This window comes from Aegilops tauschii, chromosome 2, assembly GCF_002575655.3.
Source record: "Aegilops tauschii subsp. strangulata cultivar AL8/78 chromosome 2, Aet v6.0, whole genome shotgun sequence".
NCBI lineage: Eukaryota > Viridiplantae > Streptophyta > Magnoliopsida > Poales > Poaceae > Aegilops > Aegilops tauschii.
The window spans coordinates 604,009,814-604,035,849 of NC_053036.3; the positions used below are offsets into that span (position 1 = coordinate 604,009,814).

The 26,036-nt window shown below is 42.8% G+C and overlaps 3 protein-coding genes across 3 annotated transcripts; 1 reads left to right on the forward strand and 2 right to left on the reverse strand.

The window, feature by feature from the left end:
- The first annotated feature begins 4,736 nt into the window (after nt 1–4,736).
- LOC109736362 (small RNA degrading nuclease 1-like) lies at nt 4,737–7,571 on the forward strand. The gene is made up of 10 exons (XM_073509655.1): nt 4,737–4,744; nt 4,959–5,169; nt 5,320–5,473; nt 5,592–5,662; nt 5,768–5,837; nt 5,971–6,071; nt 6,360–6,494; nt 6,574–6,681; nt 6,761–6,865; nt 7,007–7,571. Exons 1-10 carry the CDS (start codon nt 4,737–4,739, stop codon nt 7,247–7,249), a joined length of 1,206 nt encoding a protein of 401 aa, XP_073365756.1. The 3' UTR covers nt 7,250–7,571.
- A 6,134-nt stretch (nt 7,572–13,705) lies between these two features.
- On the reverse strand, nt 13,706–14,621 carry LOC109736361 (uncharacterized). Its single transcript, XM_020295588.4, has 2 exons — nt 14,244–14,621; nt 13,706–14,168 (listed from the first exon to the last, which is right to left on the reverse strand). The coding sequence occupies exon 2, from the start codon at nt 14,134–14,136 to the stop codon at nt 13,885–13,887; it is 252 nt and encodes an 83-aa protein (XP_020151177.1). The 5' UTR covers nt 14,137–14,168; nt 14,244–14,621; the 3' UTR covers nt 13,706–13,884.
- A 10,431-nt stretch (nt 14,622–25,052) lies between these two features.
- On the reverse strand, nt 25,053–25,833 carry LOC141042111 (uncharacterized). The gene has a single exon (XM_073509656.1). It carries the CDS (start codon nt 25,831–25,833, stop codon nt 25,123–25,125), a length of 711 nt encoding a protein of 236 aa, XP_073365757.1. The 3' UTR covers nt 25,053–25,122.
- Nucleotides 25,834–26,036: the final 203 nt, after the last annotated feature.

Sequence of the window (26,036 nt, forward strand, 5' to 3'; positions counted from 1 at the left end):
CCAAGATCCTTTGTGTCTTGGAGATATCAAAAGATATTCTTGGCTCCAGACCAGTGACGTTTAGTGGGAGCTGCGCTATGTCTAGCAAGTAGATTCACTGCAAATGCAAGGTCAGGTCTCGTGCAATTTGCAAGATACGCGAGCGCTCCAACGGCACTGAGATATGGAACCTCAGGTCTCAATATTTCTTCTCCATCGTCCCTTGGCCTGAACGGCTCTTTCTCTACGTCTAGAGAGCGAACCACCATGGGAGTTTTAGATGGGTAGGATTTGTCCATATTGAATTTCTCCAATATTTTCTGGATACAGGCAGCTTGGTGTACCATGATTCCTGAGGGAAGGTGCTCAAGTTGAATACCTAAGCAAAATTTGGTTTTACCCAAATCCTTCATCTCAAATTCCATCTTTAGGTGATTGCGTGCTTCATCAATTTCTTGTATGTTGCCAATGATGTTGAGGTCATCGACGTACACTGAAATGATACAAAATCCTGTAGAGGACTTTTTGATAAAGACACATGGGCAATCACTACTATTGGAGTAACCTTTATGAAGAAGGAACTCACTAAGTCAGTTGTACCACATCCGTCCCGACTGTCTTAAGCCATATAATGACTTATTCGGTTTTACACAATACATGTTGCGTTTTGCGCTTGTATTCGGCATAGAGATTCCGTCAGGAACCTTCATATACATGTCTGAATCTAGTGACCCGTAAAGGTATGCGATCACGACGTCCATCAACTACATAGATAGACGGTTTTGCACTGCCAAAGATATAAGGTATCGGAAAGTGGTTCCACTCATTACAGGAGAATATGTCTCGTTGAACTCAATGTTGGATCTCTGCGTGAACCCTTGTGCTACGAGCCTTGATTTGTATCTCACCACCTCATTGTTCTCATTCCGTTTCCGGAGAAAAACCCATTTGTATTCGACAGGGAAAACATTGGGAGGTGTTGGTATTGCTTCAGTGAATACCTTTCTTTTGCTAAGCGAGGCAATTTCTGCTTGTATTGCGTCCTTCCATTTAGGCCAGTCGGAGCGCTTTTGGCAGTCAACGATAGTCTTTGGATCATGATCAATGAGAAGGATATCTGCAATTTTTTCAGCAAAATAAATGTCGACAGTCGTAGACTTACGATCAAAAGATTCTCCAGAATCGATATAGTTGATGGAAATTTCCTGCACCCCTAGTGACTCTTCATGATTTACCAATACGCGTAAGTCTAGGTGTTCCGATGGCCTAGCCAGCGTGTGCAAACTGAAGCTAGGTTGTGGTGGTTGCCCTTCCACTAGGTGTATACTACCCATAAGGTGTTTGTCAACATTGAGCTGACTTGCATTTACTGACTCCGAGGTTTTCCTCCTCGATTTCCTTTGTTGCTTGTTGGAAGCTTGTTCCAGGTCAGAAGCCGTATTACTCCCCCTCTTTTTAGGAACAGGGAGTTGAGTGGTTCTTATTGGCATCTCCACCCTTTCGGGCACATTTCTGGCCGGATTTAAGGACTTTGTAACACCTTTTAGATCAGTAAATGAATCTGGCAGGTTATTTGCAAGATGTTGCAAATTAATGATTTTCCGAACTTGGAGTTCAGTCTCTTGTGTATGTGGATCAGAGGACGAAATGGCTTGAGCATTCCAATCAATTTCCGGGCATTCTTTCTGGTACTTGAAGTCTCCCCTAATGCCGGAAAGTGTTCCTCATTAAAAATACAATCAGCGTGACGGCTGTGAACAAGTCCCCAGTAAGGGGTTCCAGGTACTTAATAATCGACGGCGATTTGTACCCCACATAGATCCCCAGTTTCCTATGTGGGCCCATGGATGTCCGCTGTGGTGGTGAGATCGGGATGTATGTAGCACATCCGAACTTACGCAGATGGGAAATGCTAGGAGGATTTCCACGTACCAATTGCAGAGGGGAAGTACTATGATATGCAGTAGGCCTCAATGTATCAAGTCAGCAGCGTGTAGGACCGCATGACCCCAATAAGAGGTTGGCAAGTTGCAATTCATTAACAAAGGTCTTGCAATGAGTTTGATCCTCTTAATCAATGATTCAGCCAAATTTGTGTGTGAACGTATGGAACAGAGTGTTGAACTTCAATCCCCAGGGCCAGGCAATAATCACTGAAAGCACGCGCAGATGATTTTGCAGCATTGTCCATGCGAATTGTCTTAATTTGAATTTCTGGATAATGGGTTTGTAACTTAATTACTTGCCTCATTATCTTGGCAAATGCATGGTTTCGCGTGGATAGAAGATACACGTGTGACCATCGTGTAGATGCATCAATTAATTAAGACCATGAAATACCGGAAAGGTCTAGATAATGGTTGGATGGGACCACAAATGTCTCCTTGAATACGTTTAGGAAACTGAAGTGGTTCAACTTGTATTTTGAGGTGGGAGGGCCTCAAAATTAGCTTTCCCGTGGCACAAGATGTGCACACAAAGTCTGAAGATTGAGAAAATTTTGACTCAAGCTTATTATGACCAATGGAATTGCTAGTAATTTTTCTCAGCATCCTGATCCCGCGATGGCCTAGGCGATCATGCCAGGTTTCAAATGTGTCAACATTTTGAAAAATTACTTTGTATGCAACATGTTCTACGGGTTTGATGTACGTATAGTGCAAACCAGACGATAGAGAAGGAATTTTTTCATGTACCTGCTTGCCATATCCGTGATCTTTGGTGAAGAGTAGATACTCCTCTTTGTTGTCTTCATGGGTTTCAATGTGAAAGCCATTTTTACGGATATCTCGATAACTGATCAGCGTACGTGATGAGTCGGGATACAACAAAGCATCCTCACTTGTCACTTGTGTACCGCCTGGGAGGGTAAATATGGCACGTCCAGTGCCAACGATTACCGTATCACGTCCAGCGATAGTTAGAATATCTCCATTCATCTTTTTCAGAGTTTGAAAATATTTCATCTCCCTCAGTATGGAGTTTGTGGTTGCACTATCCACAAGGCATAATTCCTCTTCCATCGGATTGTCACCGTAGAGAACTATATATAAGACAAAGAACTTTCAATAAGAAAATCTCATGTAAATACATAGAATACAATCTTATTTATATCAAATATGTTGGTACAATAAAAATCTTATTATATCAAATGTGCTGATACAATATAAAGATAACAACAATACTTATGTTCTTATTACAACATCACAAATGGACATAGCTAAATAGATCACTAAGGAGATTGTGGGACTAGTAGAAGTCTCCAAACACGTCATTTGAGGTATACTCAATCATCATGTTCTCCGTGTCAGCAAGGTCCTCTGGCTGATGGAACACAATGGTGTTGCTCGGTCTAGAAGGAACATCGTGCGAACTACCGGCTCCATTGGCGCTATCTGAATGAAGGTTGAAGTTGTCTTTGAACCTCTTCCCTTGAGGTGCTTTGCGTCCCTGAGATTGCTGGTACAACATAACCAGATGCTTTGGGATCTTGCACTTGTCAGTGGGGTGCTTGTAGCATCCACACTTGTTGCAAAGATGAGCTTTATCATGCTTGGGCTTTGCAGTGCCTTTTCCCTTGTCTGAGTTCCCAGACCTCCTGTTCCTAATGCGCTTTCGCTTGTTCTGGAAATTTGATTGATTGCCCCTAAAGGCACCATCAAACTTCTGTCTATTCGCGACATTCATGTGAACTTCAGGTAAAGGTTGTTCCCCAACTGGGCGTTGAGAGCCATTCTTAGCGAGTAGCTCATCATGCTTTTCAGCCTGAAGTAACATATGAATAAGCTCAGAATAGACAGTATAGTTGCGAGCACGGTATTGCTGCTGGAGGATCCCGTCCGAAGGGAGCATAGTAGTTATAGTTTTCTCTATCTTCTCCGCATTAGTAGGTTCCTTCCCGCAAAAGGCAATTTAGAACTTATCTTATGAACCTTGTAGTTGTACTCATCGATGGACTTGAAATCCTGAAGACGAAGGTCAGTCCAATCATGGAGTGCTTCTGGCAAGACAACTGCCTTCTGCTGTTCATATCTTGTTTTGAGGGCTAGAAACAGAGTACTGGGAGATTCCTTCTCTAAGTACTCAGACTTTAGATCTGGGTGAATATGATGCCTTATGATGTATAAAGCTGCATAGTTTTGCTGTTCGGTCAGCGGCGTGGTTCCGGCCGGTAGAGGAGTCTCTGGGTCCTGGATTGCACGCGCTATCCCACGGGAAGCAAGACTGATCTTGACGTCCATGGCCCATCAGCCGGCGCCGGAGGCGGAGGCGGAATCCGAAGGGGAGCCGTGAGCGCGGGCTCGGGAATGCCGTCTCTTGCGCGAGCGGGGCTGTCCACCATTGGGGTAAGGTTGCCGCGAGCAGCGGCGCGATAGCCGTGTCCAGGGGCGCGGAGGCCACGTCCAGCGGCATGGTGGCCTTGTCCAGTGCCACGGCGTCCAAAACGGCGGAGGCGGTGTACGGCCCGGTGAAGTCGACGGCCCCGCCTGCTCCATGATGGAGACGGGCGGCGAAATGGCGACGGCGGCCATCCTGGCGGATGAGGCTGAGGAAGAAAAAGCAAGGTTAGGCATCTCACCGTCGGCGAGGCCTTTCGGTGCTCTCGGCAGAGCGTGCGTGATAATGTGTTTTGAGTGAAAAGATCAATTTGTTTTGATTGGTAGAAAGAGTACAATTTATAAATGGCTGGAAGAGATGCGTCGAACAGACTCGATGGTTCGAACAGTCATATCCTAGGTCGGTTGCTAATCACAGGGATGCAACGGTTTGAAAGAGAGACACGTCCCTTGCTATGCAACCGCACGGTGTTTAGGCAAAAGTAGATTCCCTATTAATTAAACATAATTAATTAATTCTAACAAAACAGACACACGCTGGGTTTTGAGTTGACGAGATGAATAATAACCACTGATGAATGGGAAACGAAATAGGCGCGAGGAATAATATCTTGGATTCCGTGGGGAATATGGATGGTGCAGCTGCTTCCCCAGACCTAGAAAGCGTACCGTCGCAACCACACACTGTCCTGGCCCAACCGAAGGCAGCTTGATAGGCCGTCAAGGCTGCCTCCTTCGGCGGAGACAATGCAGCGACGCGGGCGCGCTTCTCCTCTTCCTCCCGCTCCCTCTGCATGCGCTGCTCGGCATCTGCGCACTCGTCCGCCAGCCGGAGCTGCCGCCAATGTTCGAGGTACATGGCCTCCTACACCGGCATGGCACCAAGCCAATTGGGGGGGGGGGGGGGGTGACGAACTCGTGCACCAAGCCAAATGATGTCTGATAATTAAGGAATATTTCAACTTCTCCACTACCAAAAATTATTGGCATTACTTATTTGCAGGGGTGGAAAGTAATGCGGATAGGAAAAGTTTCTAGTACTATGAACGCTGGAGCCATGTTGGCAATTGACTGTGAGATGGTCCTTTGCCACGATGGTACAGAAGCTGTTGTCCGAGTATGTGTTGTAGACAACAAACTCAAAAAAAAAACTGGAGGTAAAATATTATTTTGCTAAATAAAGTGTATTTAGATTTGTTTATCCAGTCCCGCTAACATTCATTTTTTCCCATGTGAAGTTGGATACACTTGTAAATCCCCTCAAACCTGTTGCAGATTACAGGACATACATCACTGGTGTATCTAAGAAGGATTTAGGAGTCACATGCTCATTACTTGATATTCAGGTTTTTTTTGCGAGGGAGTTGATATTCAGGTATGTTGTCTGTACAAACATCTTGCATATTTTTTCCCCTTCTTGTGAGTTATATTTGTGTCCCTTTCTTTTGTAGAAATCATTGAAGAAAATATTGGCCAAAGGAAAGATTTTGGTTGGCCATAGCTTATATAGAGATCTATATGGTAAGGTGTGACTGGATCATGTCTGATCTTCTTGAAGTAGTTATATTCAGTGCTTCTATTGTGTTTGTTAGGCATGTTTTTTTCTTAGATAACATTTAACTCAAGGTCCTATTGTTCCTCTCTCTGATTTCAGCTCTGAAGTTTGATTACAGTCGAGTCATTGATACGGCATACATCTTTAAGTATGCGAATTTACCTACTACTTCATCAGCTTCTTTGAACAGCCTTTGCAAGGTATGGTCACAGGGGCACCATATAGCAGTGTTTTCGCTTCTGCTAAATGAGAAACATTGTGCACGCAAGACAAATATAATGACATAAAAGTACTCCTTTGGGATCTCATGCCCCCCTAAACTGTCTAGAATAATGTTTGATTTCAGAATTACAAGATACTTCCATTCTTTTTTTGGTTTATTTTTTCCCTATTGGTGCTGCAAGCCGGTCCTCTTAGATTTTCAGATAGAAAACCCATGGTATGTATCTATGAATGCTAAATTGTTTACTTATGTTTTGTGCCTGTAGTCTGTTTGTGGGTATTCCGTTCGGGAAGACGGAGAACCACATAACTGCTTGAAGGATGCAGAAGCTGCGATGAATCTAGTTACTGCAAAGCTCAAGCATGGATTTAATGATCCCATCGAAATTGCGGAGAATAGTGTAAGAGTTGAAAGGACGTTCTTAGTCCTTCCCGTTGTTATTCAAGTTGCAACATGACTTATTTGTTTTTATTTCTTAGGTACCTGAACCTAACCAGATGAAGTTGCTTGCTCATAGAATTCCAGTCTACCTTCCTTGTCAAGTGCTGCTTAAATTTTTCTCTGGGAATCCCAGCATCGATGAGAAGGTTTTCTCAGAGCTTTTGTTGCTTGTTTGATAAACTTATATGCATAAATTAGTCATTTATTCCCTTTCCTTTTCAACAGATTGATTCAAGGATTCAAGGCGAGTTTTACTCTATGTGTATTTCTTTTAATGACATAGATGAGACATATAAAGCCTTTGATGAATTAGATGGCCAAGAGACTAAGGTACGCGTGACATCATAGTTTGGTTCCTTACCATAGTTTGCTTATTCAACTGAATTTCTGGATAGCACCAGTCTGAATTGCTGACACATGCAGCGGCATACGATTAACGTTTGTACTATATACTTTTGCTAAAACATTCAGGACTCCAGTGTGCGACTCCAAAAATCAGTACTCCTGAAGCGTGACAATGGAGATGTCGCGGGCTTCTTTGTCCGGAAGATGGTATATGGTTCCCGACTCAGCAATTCTGAAGTTTTGAAGAAGAGGCCACATCGTACTCAGAACACGGAGCAAAAGAAAGAAGATGCCAATGGGGATAAGCGAAAAATGCAAAGAACTAGCAAGAAGCATGTGAAGAAAGCAAAGGCACCGGTTGTCGAGTGAAGAGCTTCAGGGGTGGGCTGATGCTGAACCCGTCTTGTTACAAAAGGATGCCAATCGATTGGATGAGGTGTTGTCGGTGAAGGATATTGAGATCAGACACGCTGGAAGCACTGGATGTCGAGAGGAACGGTTTTTTCATGACTCAGCAATCATTTTTGGTGATCTCTAACCTCTAGGTCTTGCCCATCTAGGCGGTTGATAGCTAACCAAGGATCATGCAATTTTGTTCATATGGAAGGGTTTGCTAACTGACTTAAACTTGAGTGTACTTTCAACTGAATGTCGTAAGGGTTTAGGAAGTCTGCATGATCGGACTATTCTTGCGCCATGTGATATTGTTGTTTACTGGTAGCATTTGGTGATCCACTAAATTGGAGGTTGGTAACATAAAAAAATCACTAGCAGGCTATCAACATTTGGAGGTTGGTGGATTAATTCCTAGATAAAATTGTGGTTGTGTTCAAGGTTCATTAGCAGAATTTTGCATAAGTAGTAAGATTTCATTATATCGTAAGTGCTCAATGTTTAGAATATCCTATAAAAGAGATTCTTATTCTTCTCATTGTTCATGAAATGTGGTAAACAACCTTTTTTTAACAAAACTAGCTAAAATCCACATTCCTAGAGGAGTTAAATGTTGGTGTATAGCTATAGAGGATTTTCTTGCGTGTTTTTTTGCAGGTAATATTGCACGTTGTTTAATGCTTGTGGCATCATACAAAAAATATCTCAAAAGATCGAACATACCGCTTCCAACTCAAACCTCTATAAGAATATTAACAAAATGAGATAGTGTCTTTCTACGTTTATCCAAGAGAGCAGAAACCTCCCATATTTCAAGCAAAACATGTTTCATCTCTGCATTATCTCTCTCTTAGCTTGAAAACACATCTCACCCCACCACCTTTTTCATAACGTGTTTGGCTACAATGGGGAAATGGAATTGGAGTTAACATGTGGGAGTTTGGTAGGGGATTAGGCATGGGAAGTTGATTTTACTCCCAATTCCAAGTTTGGTGTGTGGTGGGAACTAGTAAAGAGAATTTGAGAGTACCCTAAAAAAAGAGACAATTTGAGAGCAAGTAGCTTTCCAGCTTATCTCACCCCCATTGCAGTATAATAAACTAAGTAGAGAGAGAGAGAGAGAATTGAGCCTATTATTGAGAAAATTATCAAAAAAATCTAGCTGGACGGAAAAATACCTTTATTTTAAAGGGAAGTTGATTTTACTTTGCACTTGTGTGGATAGCATCCCTGCTTCTCTAATGTCCCTTATCAAGTTTCCTAAATGGGTCGCGAATGCTATTTTTTGTCAAATGGCTCACTGGCAACCTTGGAGATGTTTACAAATGTCATGTAGCCCATTGGGGCCTTGCGGTGAGAAAAAAGTTTGTGGTTCGGGTGTTCCTAATTTGTGAGATTTTAGCTTGGATTTGTTGCCTTCATGGGGGAATAGATATGTTGTTGGGGGATAAGAGTTGGCAAAAACTTATAGATTTTAAATATGGGACCCCTAAACCCGACATTTTTGGGTCTAAACCTGGTGTATATTATCTGTTTTGGAAGGGCTTAACATGGGCTTTGTCTGCCTCTAAGTGTTATTTCAAATGGAAATTTGGAAATGATTGTAGTGTTAACTTTTGACATGACATCTCTATTGGGGATTGATCCCTCGGGGTGCAATTTTGGGAGTTGTTTGTAGTTGCAATCAACAAAATAATACAGTTACAGAGGTTTGGGATGGCTATGTTCGACGCCTTTGTTGAGAAGACACGTAGATTTGGAACCGTTTAATTCCATAGAAAAAGTTAACAAGAAAATTACAAACAATATGGTAGAGGAATATGTAAACTTGCATGAAAGTAAGGAGTTTAGTTTAATGGATACAACACAATGAGCTTCACGATGTTTTTCCCGGGCTCATATAGTTGGTGTTATTCTACTTCATGGTGATGCATGCTTCAAATCAAATGGTTCAAAGATCACAAGGACTCCTATTGCTTCACCCATCAGGTGGTCGGCCAAGCGCAATCAATATATTTCACCATGGCCTGCACCAAGAAGCCTCATTAAGGGTTGGATCTTGACAAAAGTAAACAATCTTTGAGCCATCAAAAACTTTGAATCCTTCAATACGGAGATGAAGAAGGCTCTCAAGTGATTCATAATTATCTAGGGGGCGCACACCCTCCAAGAGTTATAAGCAAGTCCTGAATTACATTTGATTTTGACTAATTGGTGAAATTAACCCATGTCACAATGGTCGATTTCTGAATTACATTTGATATTCATAAGTTATTGAAACTAATGGCAAACACACTTTTTCTAAAAAAAAACTTCCTTTAAATTTTCCTCCAACAACTCTATATTGTAAATGAAAATAAATCACGAGAACTGATATAGTCACAGTTTATTACGTTCCATGGGTTGATTGGTGATCATGATTGGTTTGAGTTGCATTTTTTTGGTGCTGTCCTATGTTGTCCTTTGTTTCGCACAAACGTGCGGGGTTACCGTTGTAGTGTGTTGCAATATGTTTATAATTCGCTTATAATGGTTTTATTGCAGGGTCACTTATAATTGGTTGCGGGAGTGATAGAAACCTAAGCCCGAGTAAGTGAGTTGTTCCTATGAGATTAAAGGGGACTTCACACTTAATACTATGGTTGGGTTTTACTTGATGATCTTTAATAATTGTGTATACTTGCTAGAGTTTCAACCATAAGTACATGTGATCCAAGAACCGAAAATATGTTAGCTTAGGCCTCTCCCTTATATAAAACTGTAATAATGATTATCAGTCAGTTGTTAATTACCTAGGGACAAACCTTTTTCTCATTGTTCTCCAAAAACTCTACTAAAACAACTAACTTTTATCTTGCAAAGCTATCTTTTTATTGAAGTAAAGTAGTTTTATTTCTTGTTCTAGGTAAAGCGAGCGTTGGTGTGTGCAGAGTTGTATCGATGGTCGAAAGAACCTCGAAGAATATTAATTCTACCTTTAGGTCCTCACTGGGTTCGACACTCTTATATTTATCAAAAGGCTACAATTGATCACCTATATTTTGGGGTTATCAAGCAGCAGACTCTGAAGGCTGCGGCGGCCTGCGAACGGGCATTCCCATGGGCTAAGCCGCCGGTGTTCTTCGATCTCACCCGCTCCGACTCTAAGACGACGCCTAGGGCTGCGGGCTAGGGCCGCTAGGCAGTTCTTTTATTAATGTTTAATTATGTTTGAAGTGGATTTTGGCTGCCAATTTAAACATTTTATTAATTTGCATGTTCAAAATTTAAATATTTTGTAGTTTTTTGAAGACCATACGGACTAATGTGTCGGTCGAGTTGTGCGTACTAATGGACCAAATCAAAACCGGACTCACGCGTCCACTCAACCAATCTAAACGGGCAAAAGCGCACAAAAGCTGCATCCGATTGCGTCGTCAGGTTGAAGTTGCCCTAACAGAGCCGAACTCTCATTTGGGAATTGGGAGGTGTATGGAGAAAAGAAATGCCGCCAACAGTTCAAGCAAACTGACGGGGAATTGCAACCAAACTATAAATCCTAGGAGTACTTGATGCCCTCGTTAAACACGAGTAGATCAGTTAATGAAACCAGATTCGAGGCTATGAATTATGTAATTAACTACAGTTTGACAAAAGAAGGCTATTAATTAATCAATGTGGAACATAGTCAAGTTTGCACATGGCGGATCTGTTGTGATGCCCCGTCTTACCTAAGGGTAGCGGGGTCTGCTTCTGAGGGAAGCAATGTCTGATTTAGCATCCATAATTAATCAAGAACGCCATGGCGCATGTGTTCCTCATCGCCGCTCGATGGGGAGAGGAAGACATGTAGCCAAATATTTTAATAAGGTTTCGCGCATCCGTCAACGCACAGGCGAGGTTTTCACCCTTCCTTTTAAAAGAAAATTCTTTTGAAAAATACTGCAAGATATGATATACAATCTTGGCTTAATAAGATCACGCACGTCATGCACTGATAATGTTTACCTGACGTAGGATGAGGAAAGCATATCCGTAGTTTGAATTGTTTACTGGCTGTACGGCACCGTACGTTGCGTCACACTGCGGTGGCGTCGCTGTGGTCGGTGTATGAAAATAACGGTCAAATCCTCTCGTATGTTTTCATGACTGTATAATGGCTCATTATCTTGGCTGTAAGCCCACAGAATTAGTGACACCTAACTAGCGAAATTGTAATCTCTTGTACATATTATTTTCTTTTCTATAATGCTAAGGTACGCCATTGGCGTACCCTTGAAAAAAAAGCCCACAGAATTAGTGGATTAGGTGGGTAAATAGACTATATAGAGCATATAATGGTGGCTTGCGTAAGCTTCTTGTTTCAAAGAGAGGCGGTGGCGACTGACGACAGATAAGCCACATGAGAGAAAAATCAGACACGACTGATATATGAGCAAAGTCAAATATGAGGACGGGCGATCAGCCGCACTAATCCGCTTCAGTTTTGTGGCCACAGTGAACTGCAGCTGCCAGTCAATTTGGTTCACTGACTGCAAGTGGCAGTCAATTTGGTTCACTCAGTGCATAAAGAGCATAGTTTTAAATAGCGGATTATGTCAAATAGCACCCTTCAAACCAGCATAACTTTATTGTATAATTGTACATAAATGATATTTAACAGCACCCTGCTCAAACAGCTATAACCAAACTATAGCCGACTATTAAAAACTTTATGAAAAAAGTCAATAGACAATTATTCATGTGTTATTTGGTTGTAGTGCCTCCTAGGCTCATCTCATCTGTCTTTTAAGTTTGTCATTGGAAAAGGAGTAGTGAGAAACCCTTTCTTCGTCCCGCGCCTCTCCTGCAAGAGGTTGGGCGAACCCTAGTCGACACCCACCTAGCCCCCCTCCCTCGGCCCCTCCACCTCGTTGTCGCTAGGAGGCACCATCGGGAAAAGCCTGGTCGGCGTCGGCGGTGGCAGAGGTCTCTCTTTCTCCTCTCATGGCGGATCGCGGGACGGGGCGCAGACGCCTAGCAAGGACGCCGTGCATGGCGTAGGGCATGGCGGCGGTGACTGGCATGCAGTGGTGTGGCGGTCGGGCAGGCACGGAGCGGGGACGAGGGTCGTGTGGTCTGGCTCAGTTGGGTGTGCCCTCATGGCGGCTCGGTGGAGATCCGGATTTGGTGTTTGGTCGATCGACGCAGGTAGCGCGAGCCGACGGCTGCGGCCTTGGTTGTTTGTGGATGCAGACAGTGCTCGGTCCTGGCAGCGTGTGTACCAGCGGCCGATGGCGGTCGGGGGTTGTATTTCGCTCGGTCCACCGGGACTGGCTGAGGACGCATGCGTGGATGCCTCCTACCATGGAGGTGTCAACCTAGATTTCGTGATGGATGCCGGAATAGGAGTGAAGGAGACACCTTTTACTCTTCCTTTTGTTGTGATGCATGGTGATGTGGACGGAGGGCGGCAGCTCCTGATGGCGTCCGCATGGTTGATTCTCAAGCAGGCACCATTGTGGTGGTGGTGGCTGCCCCTCTTGGTTGTGTGGGTGGTGAGTGGTGTAGCGATGGATGGCTCAGGATCGCCTTTTTCTTTGGCAGTGGGGATGCCCCGATCCACACCTGGGGATCTGGTCTCGTCACGCTCGTCCTGGAAACCTCGTGGTCGCACGGGGGAGCTGCCGAGCAAAAGCTCCGAGCTTTGTCCTTGACGACAATGCCACTCGTGACGACACTCTCTTCCCAATGACGTTGTCGTGGTGCTCCTTTTCGTGTCAGGGCTCCGGGTGAAGACCCTTGTCTGTCCTAGACTCGGCAGCGGTGATGCTTAACACCGTTCTCCGTCCTGAGGGTGTTGTCATGGAGCTTAGGTGTTATAGGGCGTAGCGTGTCGTTGTACTCCGTCTTCATTTGTACTCTTTCGGTACCGTGGTCGCTTGTGCTCTGTGTGCTCCGGTTATTCTGGGATCGGCGTTGTATGAGGGCTACCTCATCATCTCGTATCGGCAAGCCGTGTAATTTTTCGGTTGTTCCTTTATATAAAGTAGGGTGAAATCCAGTTTTGAGAGAGTCCATAAAGTCATTTCGTACGACCGAAACAACTTATAATTATATATAGCCTGTACTTGATAAAAATATATGTATCTAGAACTAAAATAAGTCTAGATACATTCTTTTTTCGATAAGTATTTTTGGGACTTTTGTATATAATTGTTGAAATAATCCCTTTTTTTATCAATTTTTTGGTTGTGCGAACCAAAAGGAAGGTAAAGAGGAAAGGTTTCGCGAGACTCTGCTTGGGAAACAGGTCGATTACTCGGGGTGCTGTCATTGTTGTGGGTCCTTCACTTTCATCACATCAATATGAATTACCTCTAAAGATAGCAATACAGATTTTTCAGCTGTTTGTAATTCATGATTTAATCACGAAAGGCGTCACTTCTAATGTCAAGATTGCTAAGTGGCAAGTTCACGGGTAAGACAGATCATAGTACTGCATGTGTGGTTACAGGTGGTAACAGAGAGCTTCCCGCTGTATGCGGTTGCTTTCTTGAGGTTTCTTTACATTCACTACGCAACGGTACGTACTATCTAAAGCTCACATGTTAGAACAGGACATAGCTCTTCCTTTTGAAGAACGCCGACAGCTAGAAGGCGAGGAAGAAGCGCTTGTTCCTGCTCCTGCGGCCTATGGAATCGGCGGCGACGAGGTTCTTGGCGATGAGCTTCTGCGCCTGCCGGCTCTTGATTTCCACCCTCATGCTCTCCGTCTTGCCCATCTGCTCGTAGGCCGCCGCCGCCGCCGCCTTCTTCCCCGTCCCCTTCTTCCCGCCGCTGCCGGCCCGCATCTTGGACCTCAGCCCGTCCACCAGCCTCCCCAGCTGCCCCATCATCACCATCGATCGATGTTCCTTCGCACAGGTTAAATTCCCTGCAAGAAAGGCAAAAAATAAGCAAGTTGCCAGTAGCTGAACTAGCTGAATTCTAAACAGAAACAACATGGTACCTATCTGAGCAGGAAGAGGCAGATCAAAGTAGCTGGCGCAAAGGGATATAGAACTGGAGAGGAGAATACGGGTGGGCACCAGTGGTGGTTACATATATAGAACCATGCAACGGAAAAGCCGGCGGGGCGACGTAGTCATAGAAAACGACCTGAAATGGCTCTAGCTCTTGATTGGAGGGAAAAGACGGACAGACAGACACAAACACACACCGGCCGTTGAGTTGACGAGATGAATAATGACCACTGATCAATGGGAAATGAAATCGGCGCCAGGAATAATATCCTGGATTGCGTAGGGAATATGGATGGTGCAGCTAGCTGCTTCACCAGCCCTACAAAGCGCTATAACCACGTCGTACCGTCGCAACCACGCACTGTGCCGGCCGGTGCGAGGCGTATGCAGCGTTCAGACTTGCGAGAGATCAGCCGATGAACGGCAGCTCGATGGCTTCTTTGGTATCCAGGAAAATCTGCGAGGATCGGTTGATCTCTCTCTGCACGAGACAGTGACGCGCGGCCATTATTTTCTCTTCGGTTTGAAATTGGGACGGGTTGATTGGATGGGAGCGAGGATGCCGTGTGGCGGGTCAAAACAGGAGGATGCAGACGCTTGTGGGCTGTGGATGATGTTGGCCGTCCTTGGACAAGTGTGCTCGGACCCTTGTATGTGGCGCCTACTCGCAAGGGTATGGTACGTGCGCGCCATTTGTCAACTTCCTGCTGTTTCTTTCTCTGATCTGAAGTTTGATTACAATCGACAATCGAGTCATTGATACGTGTACATTTTAAGTATGCAAAAAAAAAAAAAATTACCTACGTCTGCATCAGCTTCTTTGAACAAATTTTGCCTTCCGCCCCGCCTCTACTCTTTCCCTAATACATGTATGTGGAGCATATACACATTTCCAACTTTTACAGAAATGATTGTAGCATTAGTTTCTATTAAAGCCAAATTACCGAGTACATTTAGGCCTTGTTTGGATACACTGGTTTAGCCGAACTGGTTTTCCGTAAACCCGTCTAAGAGTCTAACAAACTAAAACCATGTTCGGGCCCTCCAACAAAAACGTGGATAAGAAGAAATCTGTTTCCACAAAGCCAACAAACTATGTTTTATCAAAAACGACTATTCCTAGGTTTAAAAAAACCACTATTACTCGTTTTGAAAACACGATTACAGAAAACTGGTTTTCGCTCTCTGCTCCTTCCTTAACAAACTCAGTAGTGCCAACTTCGCCTTCCCGCACCCACCTCCTTCGGCCATTTTTTTCATCGCTCTTATATATACCTGATTCTGGTAAAACAACAGCAGGAAGCAAATCTGGAAACCAATCTTTTGTAGTTCATCGACAGCTGGCTGCTAACACCAAATGGGGATGGAGGAGGAATAACTCCACAGAGGGACGACGAGCCGCCAGGAAGTGCTCGTGGTGGCAGCAGGCAAACGGTTGCAACGAATCAGAGATAGCTGCCGTCCGACCAAATTTTGGGGAAAATGGCCACCAGCTTTGGAAGGCCACGAGCCCACGGGAGAGGAAAGAAAACCATTTTTCCTTGGTCAACCGGTCTCCAAACAAGGAAGTAGATAAACCGGTTTCACGCTTTCCTAAGCCAAACAAAGTTTTCCTTAAACTGATTGTGTGGAGAAAAAGTAGTAATACCGATTTAGCAAAAAAATCAGCTTAAAACTTGTTTTTCCTAAAACCCGATGCTAATACTCTTGTCAGAACCTGAGCAAGGTAGGAGAGAGAGGGTTTGTGCAACACTAATTACATTGATACAACGAGTTACACGTATATGTAGATACAATGCTCAACTAACTCACAGAAGGACTAGCCGTAAGAATAGGTCGGCACTAACACCACTAACAACACTTCATATACAAGCATCGCTAACAAATCTCAATCCAAACAATCACTTAACTTTGGCGGGTTTCCTAATTAGAAGGCATACAAGACAGAACGACTATCAGGGTTGAACGTGGCCCTGTGGAGAGTTAAAAATGGGAAATACTTTATATCACGCCTCTGATCCTCACAATTTGTCAGACCGATCCATTGCCGTTGATGACTATTTGATCGCATGGCCAGAGATCCCTCAAAATCTCCTTCCAAAAATCGTTTTTCACGCACCATAATGCCACAACTCCCCTAATCTAGCTAATTCTCTCTCTCTCTCTCTCCACAAAAAAACTCCCCTAATCTCGCTAGCCCAATGGAATCAGGTGTTCCATTAAAAAAAAGCAGTTCTTGCAACGAGCTCTCATTCTGCTCCCCATGGATGCGCCCACTCGCCGTACTCTCCTACACCCCGCCGGCCGGCCCTCGCTTTCGTTCTGCTCCCCGTCATTGCAGCTGCTGCCTATCTCCCATGCGCTCCGTTCCGCCCCAATCGCGGAACCTCCCAGATCCAGTGTGCCCCTCTGCTCCCACCCCCACCCCCACCCCCTTGCCCCCACTCCTGATCCAAAGCACTGCATGGCTTCTCTACTCTATGATGCGACATCCATCTCCAAGGAAGCAGCACTCTCTTGCTACGGTTCCCACGGTGGGGTCGATGGAAAGTCCGTCCATGTTCTTAGCCCTGCACGATCCACGTATCACATCCTCAACTGGCTAGGTGACCATGCATCTATATTCCGATCTGTTTCAAAATTGAAACCCTTGTAATGAAATTATATGATCTAGTAATTTCCTAATTCAGTTGTGCTACTGATTGATTGTATTTTGTTCTAATTGATTTATATCTATATTATATGTCATGTCTCGGTTTAGTGTGAGAAAACTAGATGCATTATAATGCAATTTCTTTGCACATCACATGATTATGCATCCAAATGTTGGTGGCAATAATTTATGTTCACTAATCTGAGAAACATATGCTTCCACATGGTATTAGTTATGTTGTGATAGCAATAAATCGATGCTTCTAATATCCATGCTTCTATTCTCATAATAAAAATAACATCGATTATTCCTAATCATCATATATTTGTTTCTTCAGTCTACACATTTTTGCTTCAACAGACTCATGCTTCTACTTTTATTAGCATGGCATTTTTAGTTGTCGAAAGCATTGATGCACCTAAATCTTGTTGGCAAGAACGAATTTTGGATTTCAACTTTCAATGCTTCTACGACGACTCATATATATACGCTGTGAAAGCATCAATTCCATTCGACTAGAAAATTGCTTCTACTCATCAACCAAAAATCAGCTCAATTTGTTTGTTGACAGGCATATTTTGAATGGTCTATGCTTCCTAAGAAGATTAGTTATGTTGAGTTTGTATTGTTTGTTAACTTTTCTCATCAATTACCAAGCATAACTTCAACCATTACCAAGAATGCTTCATTCTTCCTCACATTTTTATTTCCAACGGGTCGTACTTCTATTGCTTCATACATAAGCTTTTATTGTAAAGCCATTTTGCTGCATATTGTGATATACATTCTTCCTTTACCTGACATGTTTTAGGTTATTTATCTTTCTATATACGGTTAATTAATTTGTGTTGCTAGCACTACCAATGTAATTATGCTTCACTTTTATTTCACATGTACACCAATGGTTGTGAAATTTTGCATCACCATTGTTATTGTGTGTTCCTTACTGTCCATACATTTTCCATGAACCATGTGCGCTTCAACCACTGCGAGCATACCATCCTCTGGTAAACTTTCAATGTACTAATATTCTTCTTATCATGATAAATTTTCCATTGCAATTGTGTGTCTCCTTGTTTCTTAATAGTTTTCAACATGCAGACATTGTGCTACAGGTGACTGCAACCATGCTTTGTTTCTGCAATATGCCAACAAGGCTACGTTGACGTAGAGTGTGATGTGAATAAGAGGAAATCGCCATCCGCCGATGTATGCTATGTTGGCAACATGGATCTTGCATTGTGTGGAATGCTTACCATTCAACAGGCATTGTAATGTCGGCTGGGTGAAAGTGAAAATAGTGTCTCTGTAGTCATGTTTCTTTTTTTATTAAACAAGAGATTTGTAGTTTTTTATTCATACTTGACTGGATTTGTTCCAATTCTTCTTATTTCTTGTTGGGCTTCCACACCTGCTTTTTTGCTATTAAGATGTTCCATCTCACTACAAAGTGATGCTTCTAAAGCACTAACGAATGTATTCATCGAACAGAAAGTTTCCTGCCATGCAAACAGTTTGTTCTCATCACACTAGAAAATGATGCTTCTGTGTATCAAGAAGAATGCTTCCGTGGTACAAAATCATGTTGCCATAAGTGAAAAAAAATGAACAGAAAGTTTTCGGCCATGTGAACAGTTTTGTGCATCAAGAAGACTGCTTCCGAAAGACAAAAATCATGTTGCCATAAGTGAAGAAACACATATTTAAAAAGAACTTAATTAATTGCTAAATTTAATCGTACGCAAAAAAGGAATTTGACGACATTCCAGGAAGCAATTTTAGGATTTGAAGCAGTTTTAGGAAGCAAATTATTCGAAGCAGTTTTAGGAAGCAAATCAAGGATATGATGAAGCTGTTTTAGGAAGCAAATTGTGGCTGTGAGGTTACGATTAGGAGGTAGCTAGATTTACGGGAGCAATTAACAGGGAACAAGCAATTAATAAGGAAACTAATCAGACGGTTATGATGATTCTAATCCTACGGCTTCGGACTAGTCTGATCCCTAGCGGCTCGCACCTATTTATATCAAACTTTTATACTTCATCATAACTCATAAGGTCCAAGCGTTCTATTGATATACATCATTTGATAACCTTCAATGCTATTTTTAGGTATAATAAGCAAAAAAAACAACGTGAACATGCTCATGTATATTTGGCACATATTTCTTATACCGTTCCAATATTTATCTTTAGCAATATATTATCACAAAAAGTATTTCTCGTTGATTTTGGAATTTTAAGAAACCCTTGTTGTTACAACAAATTTCATTCTCAATCAGAACAAAACCATAGCACAAGATGTGTGTGTATGTCCTGGTCGTTAGATACCTCAAAACATGGTAGAATGTTTAAAATTTATGCATATTGCTAACAAAATTATCAAGCTTTGGTGTGAATAAATAGATACTTCTAGATTGCATGACATGTCAACTAGTAGTCTGTTTTTTAATCCCATGTTCTTCTTTTTCTTGGTCTGTGTGTTGTCTATGTGGTTGGGGGGGGGGGGGGGGGTACGCACTCTATAACTTTGCATCAGAATAATACAGTTTGTAGTACACACTCTTACATATAATTAAAGATGCTGCAGTTGTGCTATAGAACATACTGTTGTGCTATATTTTTTGCATCAACTTAGATGGACTAATCCTACCAAAACTAACTCAACCTAGTAAGATTAGTGAATTCATTAACCAATGTAAAAATGACATATTCCACAAAATAAATTATTTTCTGAGCAAAACGATCTGACTCCATGGATTAAGCAAGCAAAGTGCATGTATGTAATAAAATAGCACAGAAATGAACAACTAAGATTCATGATAAAACTAAGAGTTACATAAATGTCAGTTGAAGCATTTATCTTAAACTTCAACTTTTGCCTCTCGAGCTTCTACCATGATGCTGGTGAGTGTACTGCAGAAATCCAAATTTGCACAAAATTGATAATGTCAATGATTTTGAAAAGCAACATGAGCAACCCACCCCAATAGGTGAAAACCTAGTACTATTGAACATGCCATGGCCGAGGGCACATGCCATAGTTTCCTGACTCAAAAAAATTTGAAGTTTCAAAGAAGAGGCGATAACCTACTGAGAATAGGGAGTGGAAGAAAGAAGATGTGAATGGGGATCAGAGAAAAGGCAAAGAATTAGCATGAAGCATGTGAAGAAAGCAAATGCACCAGCTTCAAGTAAAGAATTTCAGGGTGGCTGATGCTTTCTCCATCCTGCTACAAATGGATGCCAAGTGATTGTATGAAGTGTTTTTGGTGAAGGACTTTGAGACCAGACGTGCCAGAAACACCAGATATGTCGTCATGCTGAAAGGAGCATTTTTTCATGAGTCAAAGACATTTTTGTTGATCTCTAACCTCTAGGTCTTACCCATCTAGGTGATTGATAGCTAAAGAAGGATCATGAATTTCTTTTTGGGTGGAGGCATTTGCTACTAACTTAGACTTGAGTGTACTTTCATCTGAAAGTGGTAACGGTTAGGAAGCCTACATCATTAAAATTTCATTGACCTATGTGAAGTTGCTATTTTTTTAGTCTCATTGCCCTGAGGGTAGTACTATTGTTGGATATGGCTTTTAGCGATATGCCATCATGCTATATGCAATGCTCCGGTTACTTAATATTGGAGGTGTATATGAGGATTTCAACCCCCTTTTGTGTAGTATTAGCCGTCAGATTTGGCGTGTGTCGATCTAGTGGATTGTGGACATTCTGCTTACATAAAATAATCCCAACCTATATCCTATTTTATGATTATTTTTTATAGAACAATTACATATGCCTATGCTTATATTTATGTGTCATCGCTTTCAAGAGAGGTGCTACTAGTGAATCTATGAACCCCGATCCAATTTCCTTCATAAGAAGCCTCCAAATAAATATCATTAATTGCACTTTTATTTTCAGTTATTATCTATTATGAAAATAAAGTAAGTACCTAGTACCACATTATCTATTATCTAATATATGTAATGTGCAGATGTTATATAGGCAATACGTCCGTACATTTATAGACCGAGACCCTCTCTTCATCTACAGCTAATAGTCCACTGTTTGACCAAGATTCTCTCTGCATCATCCAAGTATTAAGTATAAAATGGATAATCGCCTTAAGCAGGATGACATACTGTTGATTGCATAATTTCATTAGAGGCATTATGCAACCATTTACCCTTAGTGGAAATCATAAAATGCAAGCCTTTTCCATTTACTGTCACCATGGTAGATTACCTGGATTAAACCGAACTAATGCACATCGCTCCCTATACTGATTATCCATCTAAGTTGGCCAAGAGAAGACAAATAATCAGAGAGAATATGCATCTATAACTAAACATAGAGCATCAACACAATCTGAACATATAGAAATAATTCATCACATGATACACATTACCACTGGGTTTTATATCAGATGGGCGACAATCATGATAAGCAGCCATGAACCCTTAGTTCACAGGAGATATATTACATCTTGGCTACCGCCATGAACCCTTAGTTCACGGGGTGGACTACAGACAACTAATGTTGGAGCAGAGAGGATCGAGTTGATAAAGATGGTGATGAATTCTCCTTTCAACAGAGTATGACATTAGTTATGAAAAACAAAGATCTCCTTGAAACGCAAAGTGGTGGTGGCGAAAAAATGCTCGATAAATATGATGGATTTCGGGGGTATATATAGGCATCCAACAAAATTAGGGAATATGACGGTCCTAGTGGGCCAAGGCAGCCTAGAATTATAGGCGCCTAGAGCTGGCACTCGCACCCGGGGCACCCTAGGTGGCCTGACTCCGGCACAGTACCACCTGTGAATATTATTGAACTCTATTTTTTTTTCAAATTTTCTGAGCTGCATAGGTATTTTATTTCCTAGAAAAGTCAAAGATAGCATACAAGAGAAAATAACTCTCGACACTAAATTAATAGGTTAGTCCCAAAAAACTTCAAAATTTTGCAAAAATGAAGGATAGTAGGCATGAAACATTAATATTTATGGACATGTTTCTCACGAAAAGACACCCAAAGACATCTTACATATGATATTTATCAAGGCCGGTACAGTGGAAAGATAACTGGCAAAACGGCCAGTAAAAACTACAGTCAAACCATACTAGCCTTCTTTTTTCTCCAACTGTATGCCACCTGCCAGAGATTGAAAATTGCACTGAACCAACAGTAAAAGAAAGGGACACCTACAAATGTCCTCGCCTTACCAGGCTTTAAAGACCGCAATAACCACTCGCCGCTTGGAATGGGATCTAGAAATCGCTGGAGAACATCAGTTGGAGCATTACCTGAGATAGTACATGCTTGTGATTCATAACTACTGGTCCGTAGAGTTGGAGAAACAATACTATGTCGTAGAACAACCACATAAGAAGATGTCGAAGTCGCCGCACCAATAGCCAGCCAATTTCTCTCCTTGATAGACATGCCAACTGCCAATATCTGAAGGGAGGCAACAGATCTGGCGAACAAACTCTCACAAACCCTTGGCTAGCATCAGATCGGATGTCATCAAGGTAGGAAGGACTGAAAAGATTGTATTCCAAAACGCCATCACCACCACCACCTTGCCAATACCATCAGGGAACACAAAACTTAAGGAAAACAAAAACAAAACGAATAGGCCCCCACTACTCTTGTCACCTATGAGGCCACCGGAAGGGCAGCATAGAGGAGACCAGTGGCGGCGTCTACCGGGGGCGGGGGGGGGGGGGGGGGGGGTGTCGTCTAAATTATAAATACATTGGAGATGTATCAAACCTACATTACCAGAATTTCTTCAAGCCGTGTGAAACTATAGACACGTGGGATTAATGAGTACACCCATATAGCCCACTTGTCCCATTTAACTTATTATGTCGATAGCGCTGCGTAGGAGCATCCGGAGAACCACGGGGGTGTCATTATGTGTCCCATCTTGCGGTGTGGATGTCACACTTGCCTACAACGTTCCTGCACATGGGCCAGGCCTAGCACTAGAACAATACGCCCGTGTGTCCCTGATAGCGGCGCAGGAATGCAACGCACAATTTTTGTTCCTTATGTTTTTATTTTACTTTTTCTCTACTCTATTGTCGAAATCTCTACTCTATTGCGTAAAATAGCTGAAATTTTCATCATGTTTAAATTTTTTTCATCAAGTGTATAAATGATTACCAAAATAGCATTAAAACTTTCTTAAAATTATATGAATATTAAATTGCTTAATACATGATTGAACAGTTTAAAATACATGATGAATTTTTGAATACATAATGAATACTTTAAAAAATATGATGAACATTTTAAATGCCTGATGAACATTTTTCAAAACTCAGCAAGAACATTTTTAAAACTTGCATGATGAAAAAATAATAATACATGTTGAATTGCTTTTCGATACCATGATGAACAATCTTTAAAAAATGAGAAACATTTTTTAAGAATATGATAAATATCAACGCTTCTTCCCTCTCACTACCTGTCCGACCGAGTCATGGGCCGAATGCATGATGCACGAGTGGGCTCCTTACTTCTTCTGTGTGTGGGATGGACCTCCGATCGGAGTTATCGGCCAAGTGACACGCAGGTAAGCTCATATGGTCTGTTTCGACTGGCTTCAGACTGCAAGGAGTGGTAGAGGAGGTTCACTCGGGAAGTGGTTCCGCTTATGGTGCAATTATTCAGGAGATCAAGATGACATTATCCTCTTCTATTTCTTGTAACATAATTCATGAATTTAGGAGCTCTAATGTGGAGGCTCACAATCTAGCGAAGCATGCTTTAAAGTTAGGGCTGGGCCGCCATGTTTGGTTAGGCCAGCCGGTCGACATTCCCTTCATCCCTGTAAACATTGTGACGGATTAAATAAAGGCTTCGCGAGATTGTCTCAAGTCTGTTTCGACCTTGACATGGACCTTCTCATGTCGATGAGGCGTGATATTCAGTGCAGCAACCAACTAGACAGGCACCATATGAATAGCTCTCCTCCCGTTCACTATATCAAGAAAACTAGGGCGCGTGTACGTGTACCCTGACCACTCATGCTACAATCCAAACCCAGTCAATACGAGTAGTTAGTTACTCACAAAAGGTGTTAACATGTTTTAATTGTTTTTGTGCCGTTTAAAATGCGTATCTGACTTTTGAAAAATGTTATGTTTTAAAAATAGTTCATGTATTTTAAAATATTTTTGTAATATTAGTAAAAATGTTGACGTATTAAAACAATGTTCGTATAATTAAAAAATGTTCACCCTTTTTATATGTTCATGTAATTTTAAAGAGTGTTCCTGTGCTAAAACATATGATCATAATTTTAAAAATATTCATGCTCTTTATAGAAGTGCATGTGATTTAAAAAAGTTTTATGTGTTTTAAAAAACATTGTTGATGCATAAAACAAATACACGATTTAAAAGTGACTGGGCATATGAGGATGGATGTGTGGACTGGGTGTAGGTTGTATCTCATGAAGGACAATCGTCACGTCCAACTCAGGGATATTAATTTTAAAAGTATTAAACATTCGCTTGATGGCACTGCGATGATCGATATCATCCTTGAGATTGACCACGTTCTGACGTATTGCGCTTAGGTGGACATCGCGGCCATCGTGGGTGAGGACAGGACGTACGGAGGGTAAGGACAACACAAGTGAGGCAATATGTTTAAATATATAACGTGGACTTGTAAAAGGGTGGAATCGATTGCGCTTGGAGCATTTAATTTTTCTCTATCGTTGCAACGCACGAACATGTTTGCTAGTGAAAATAAAAGAAATATAAAACAAAAATAGGAAAGAACCAGAAGTTAAAGGAAAACGAATATAAAAAGTTGAAATAAGATAAACAACCCATTGAACAAAGAAAACTAACCTGTCCAGGGAGTCCCATTCACTTATTAAGGAACTGGCTATAAAAAATGAATTAATCCTTTATCAATTTTTTTCTTTTTAAATACCCCTCAAGAAAAGGTAGACAGCGAAGTCCGGTACAAGCAGCAACCACAGGGAAGAACAGGAGTTACATGAAGCTTATATCCAAACTGACAGAGGAATATGTAGACAGTGTTAGAGAAGAAAGATTCAGTTCACTGATTAATTTTGATGTTTTTCAGATCAAGTAGTAGTACTACTAGTTATGTACACGAAACTTTATCCATGCTGCTGGGCAGCCCTCGAGACATTACGTTTCTACATTACACTACAGTCTACAGGTTCAGAAACTTGCGCAGGGCACAGAGCCTAACGTCATCCCGGCATATGGGGCACGTCGTCTTCTTGGAGAACCACGTGGAAATGCACCGGCGGTGGAACGCGTGCACGCAAGCCGGCAGCTCCACGGCGGGCTCTCCCTCCAGGCCATCCAGGCAGATCGCGCAGTCGTCCGTCGTCCCGGCGCCGTCCAGGCCCAGCTCCCTCTCTTTGCACGCCATCAGCAGGGCCTCCTCGCCGTGTATGATCCGCCGGTGCACATTCATCGTGAAGCAGAAAGTGAAGCCGTCCTTGGCGTCGTCGCCGCGCGCCACGCGCACGATCTGCGGCACGATGTCCGCGGGCACGACGGCGTCCCACTCGTCGTCGTCGAGGTGGAGCTCCCGGAGCTGACGCAGCTCCGCCAGCATCCCGCGGAGGGCCCCCTGGCAGGCGCTGTCACTCTGTAGCATGGACAGGTCGCCGACGGGGAACGTTATGGCGGAATCGCAGCCGGCCTTGGTGTACTTCTGCAGCACCACCTTCGGGTGCCGGCCGCTCCTGCGGAACTCCAGGGACCGCGTCACGCTGCACGTCACGCGCAGGGCGAACTGATGGCTGCCGCCGTCGGAGGCTACCGGCGCGGGCTCCTCGGAGAAGCATATCGTGGTCGCGTCGAGCCGGCGGTCGACTACTGCGCCGTCCGCGGGGTGCTTCGGCATCGCCATTGCTGCCAACCTAGGATCTGAACGTGCAGATGATTGCGGGTCAGGTGTTGGTCAATCGGCGTGCGGTGCGCTATATGTAGGCCGGCCGGGCGGCGCGTGCGCGCCCTCCAGTCGCAGTCGGAGACGGCTTCCCAATTCGAATTCCAGTGGAACGCGATGCAGAATTGCAGGTGCAAGGCAGGACCAATCGGGACGCAGCTTCA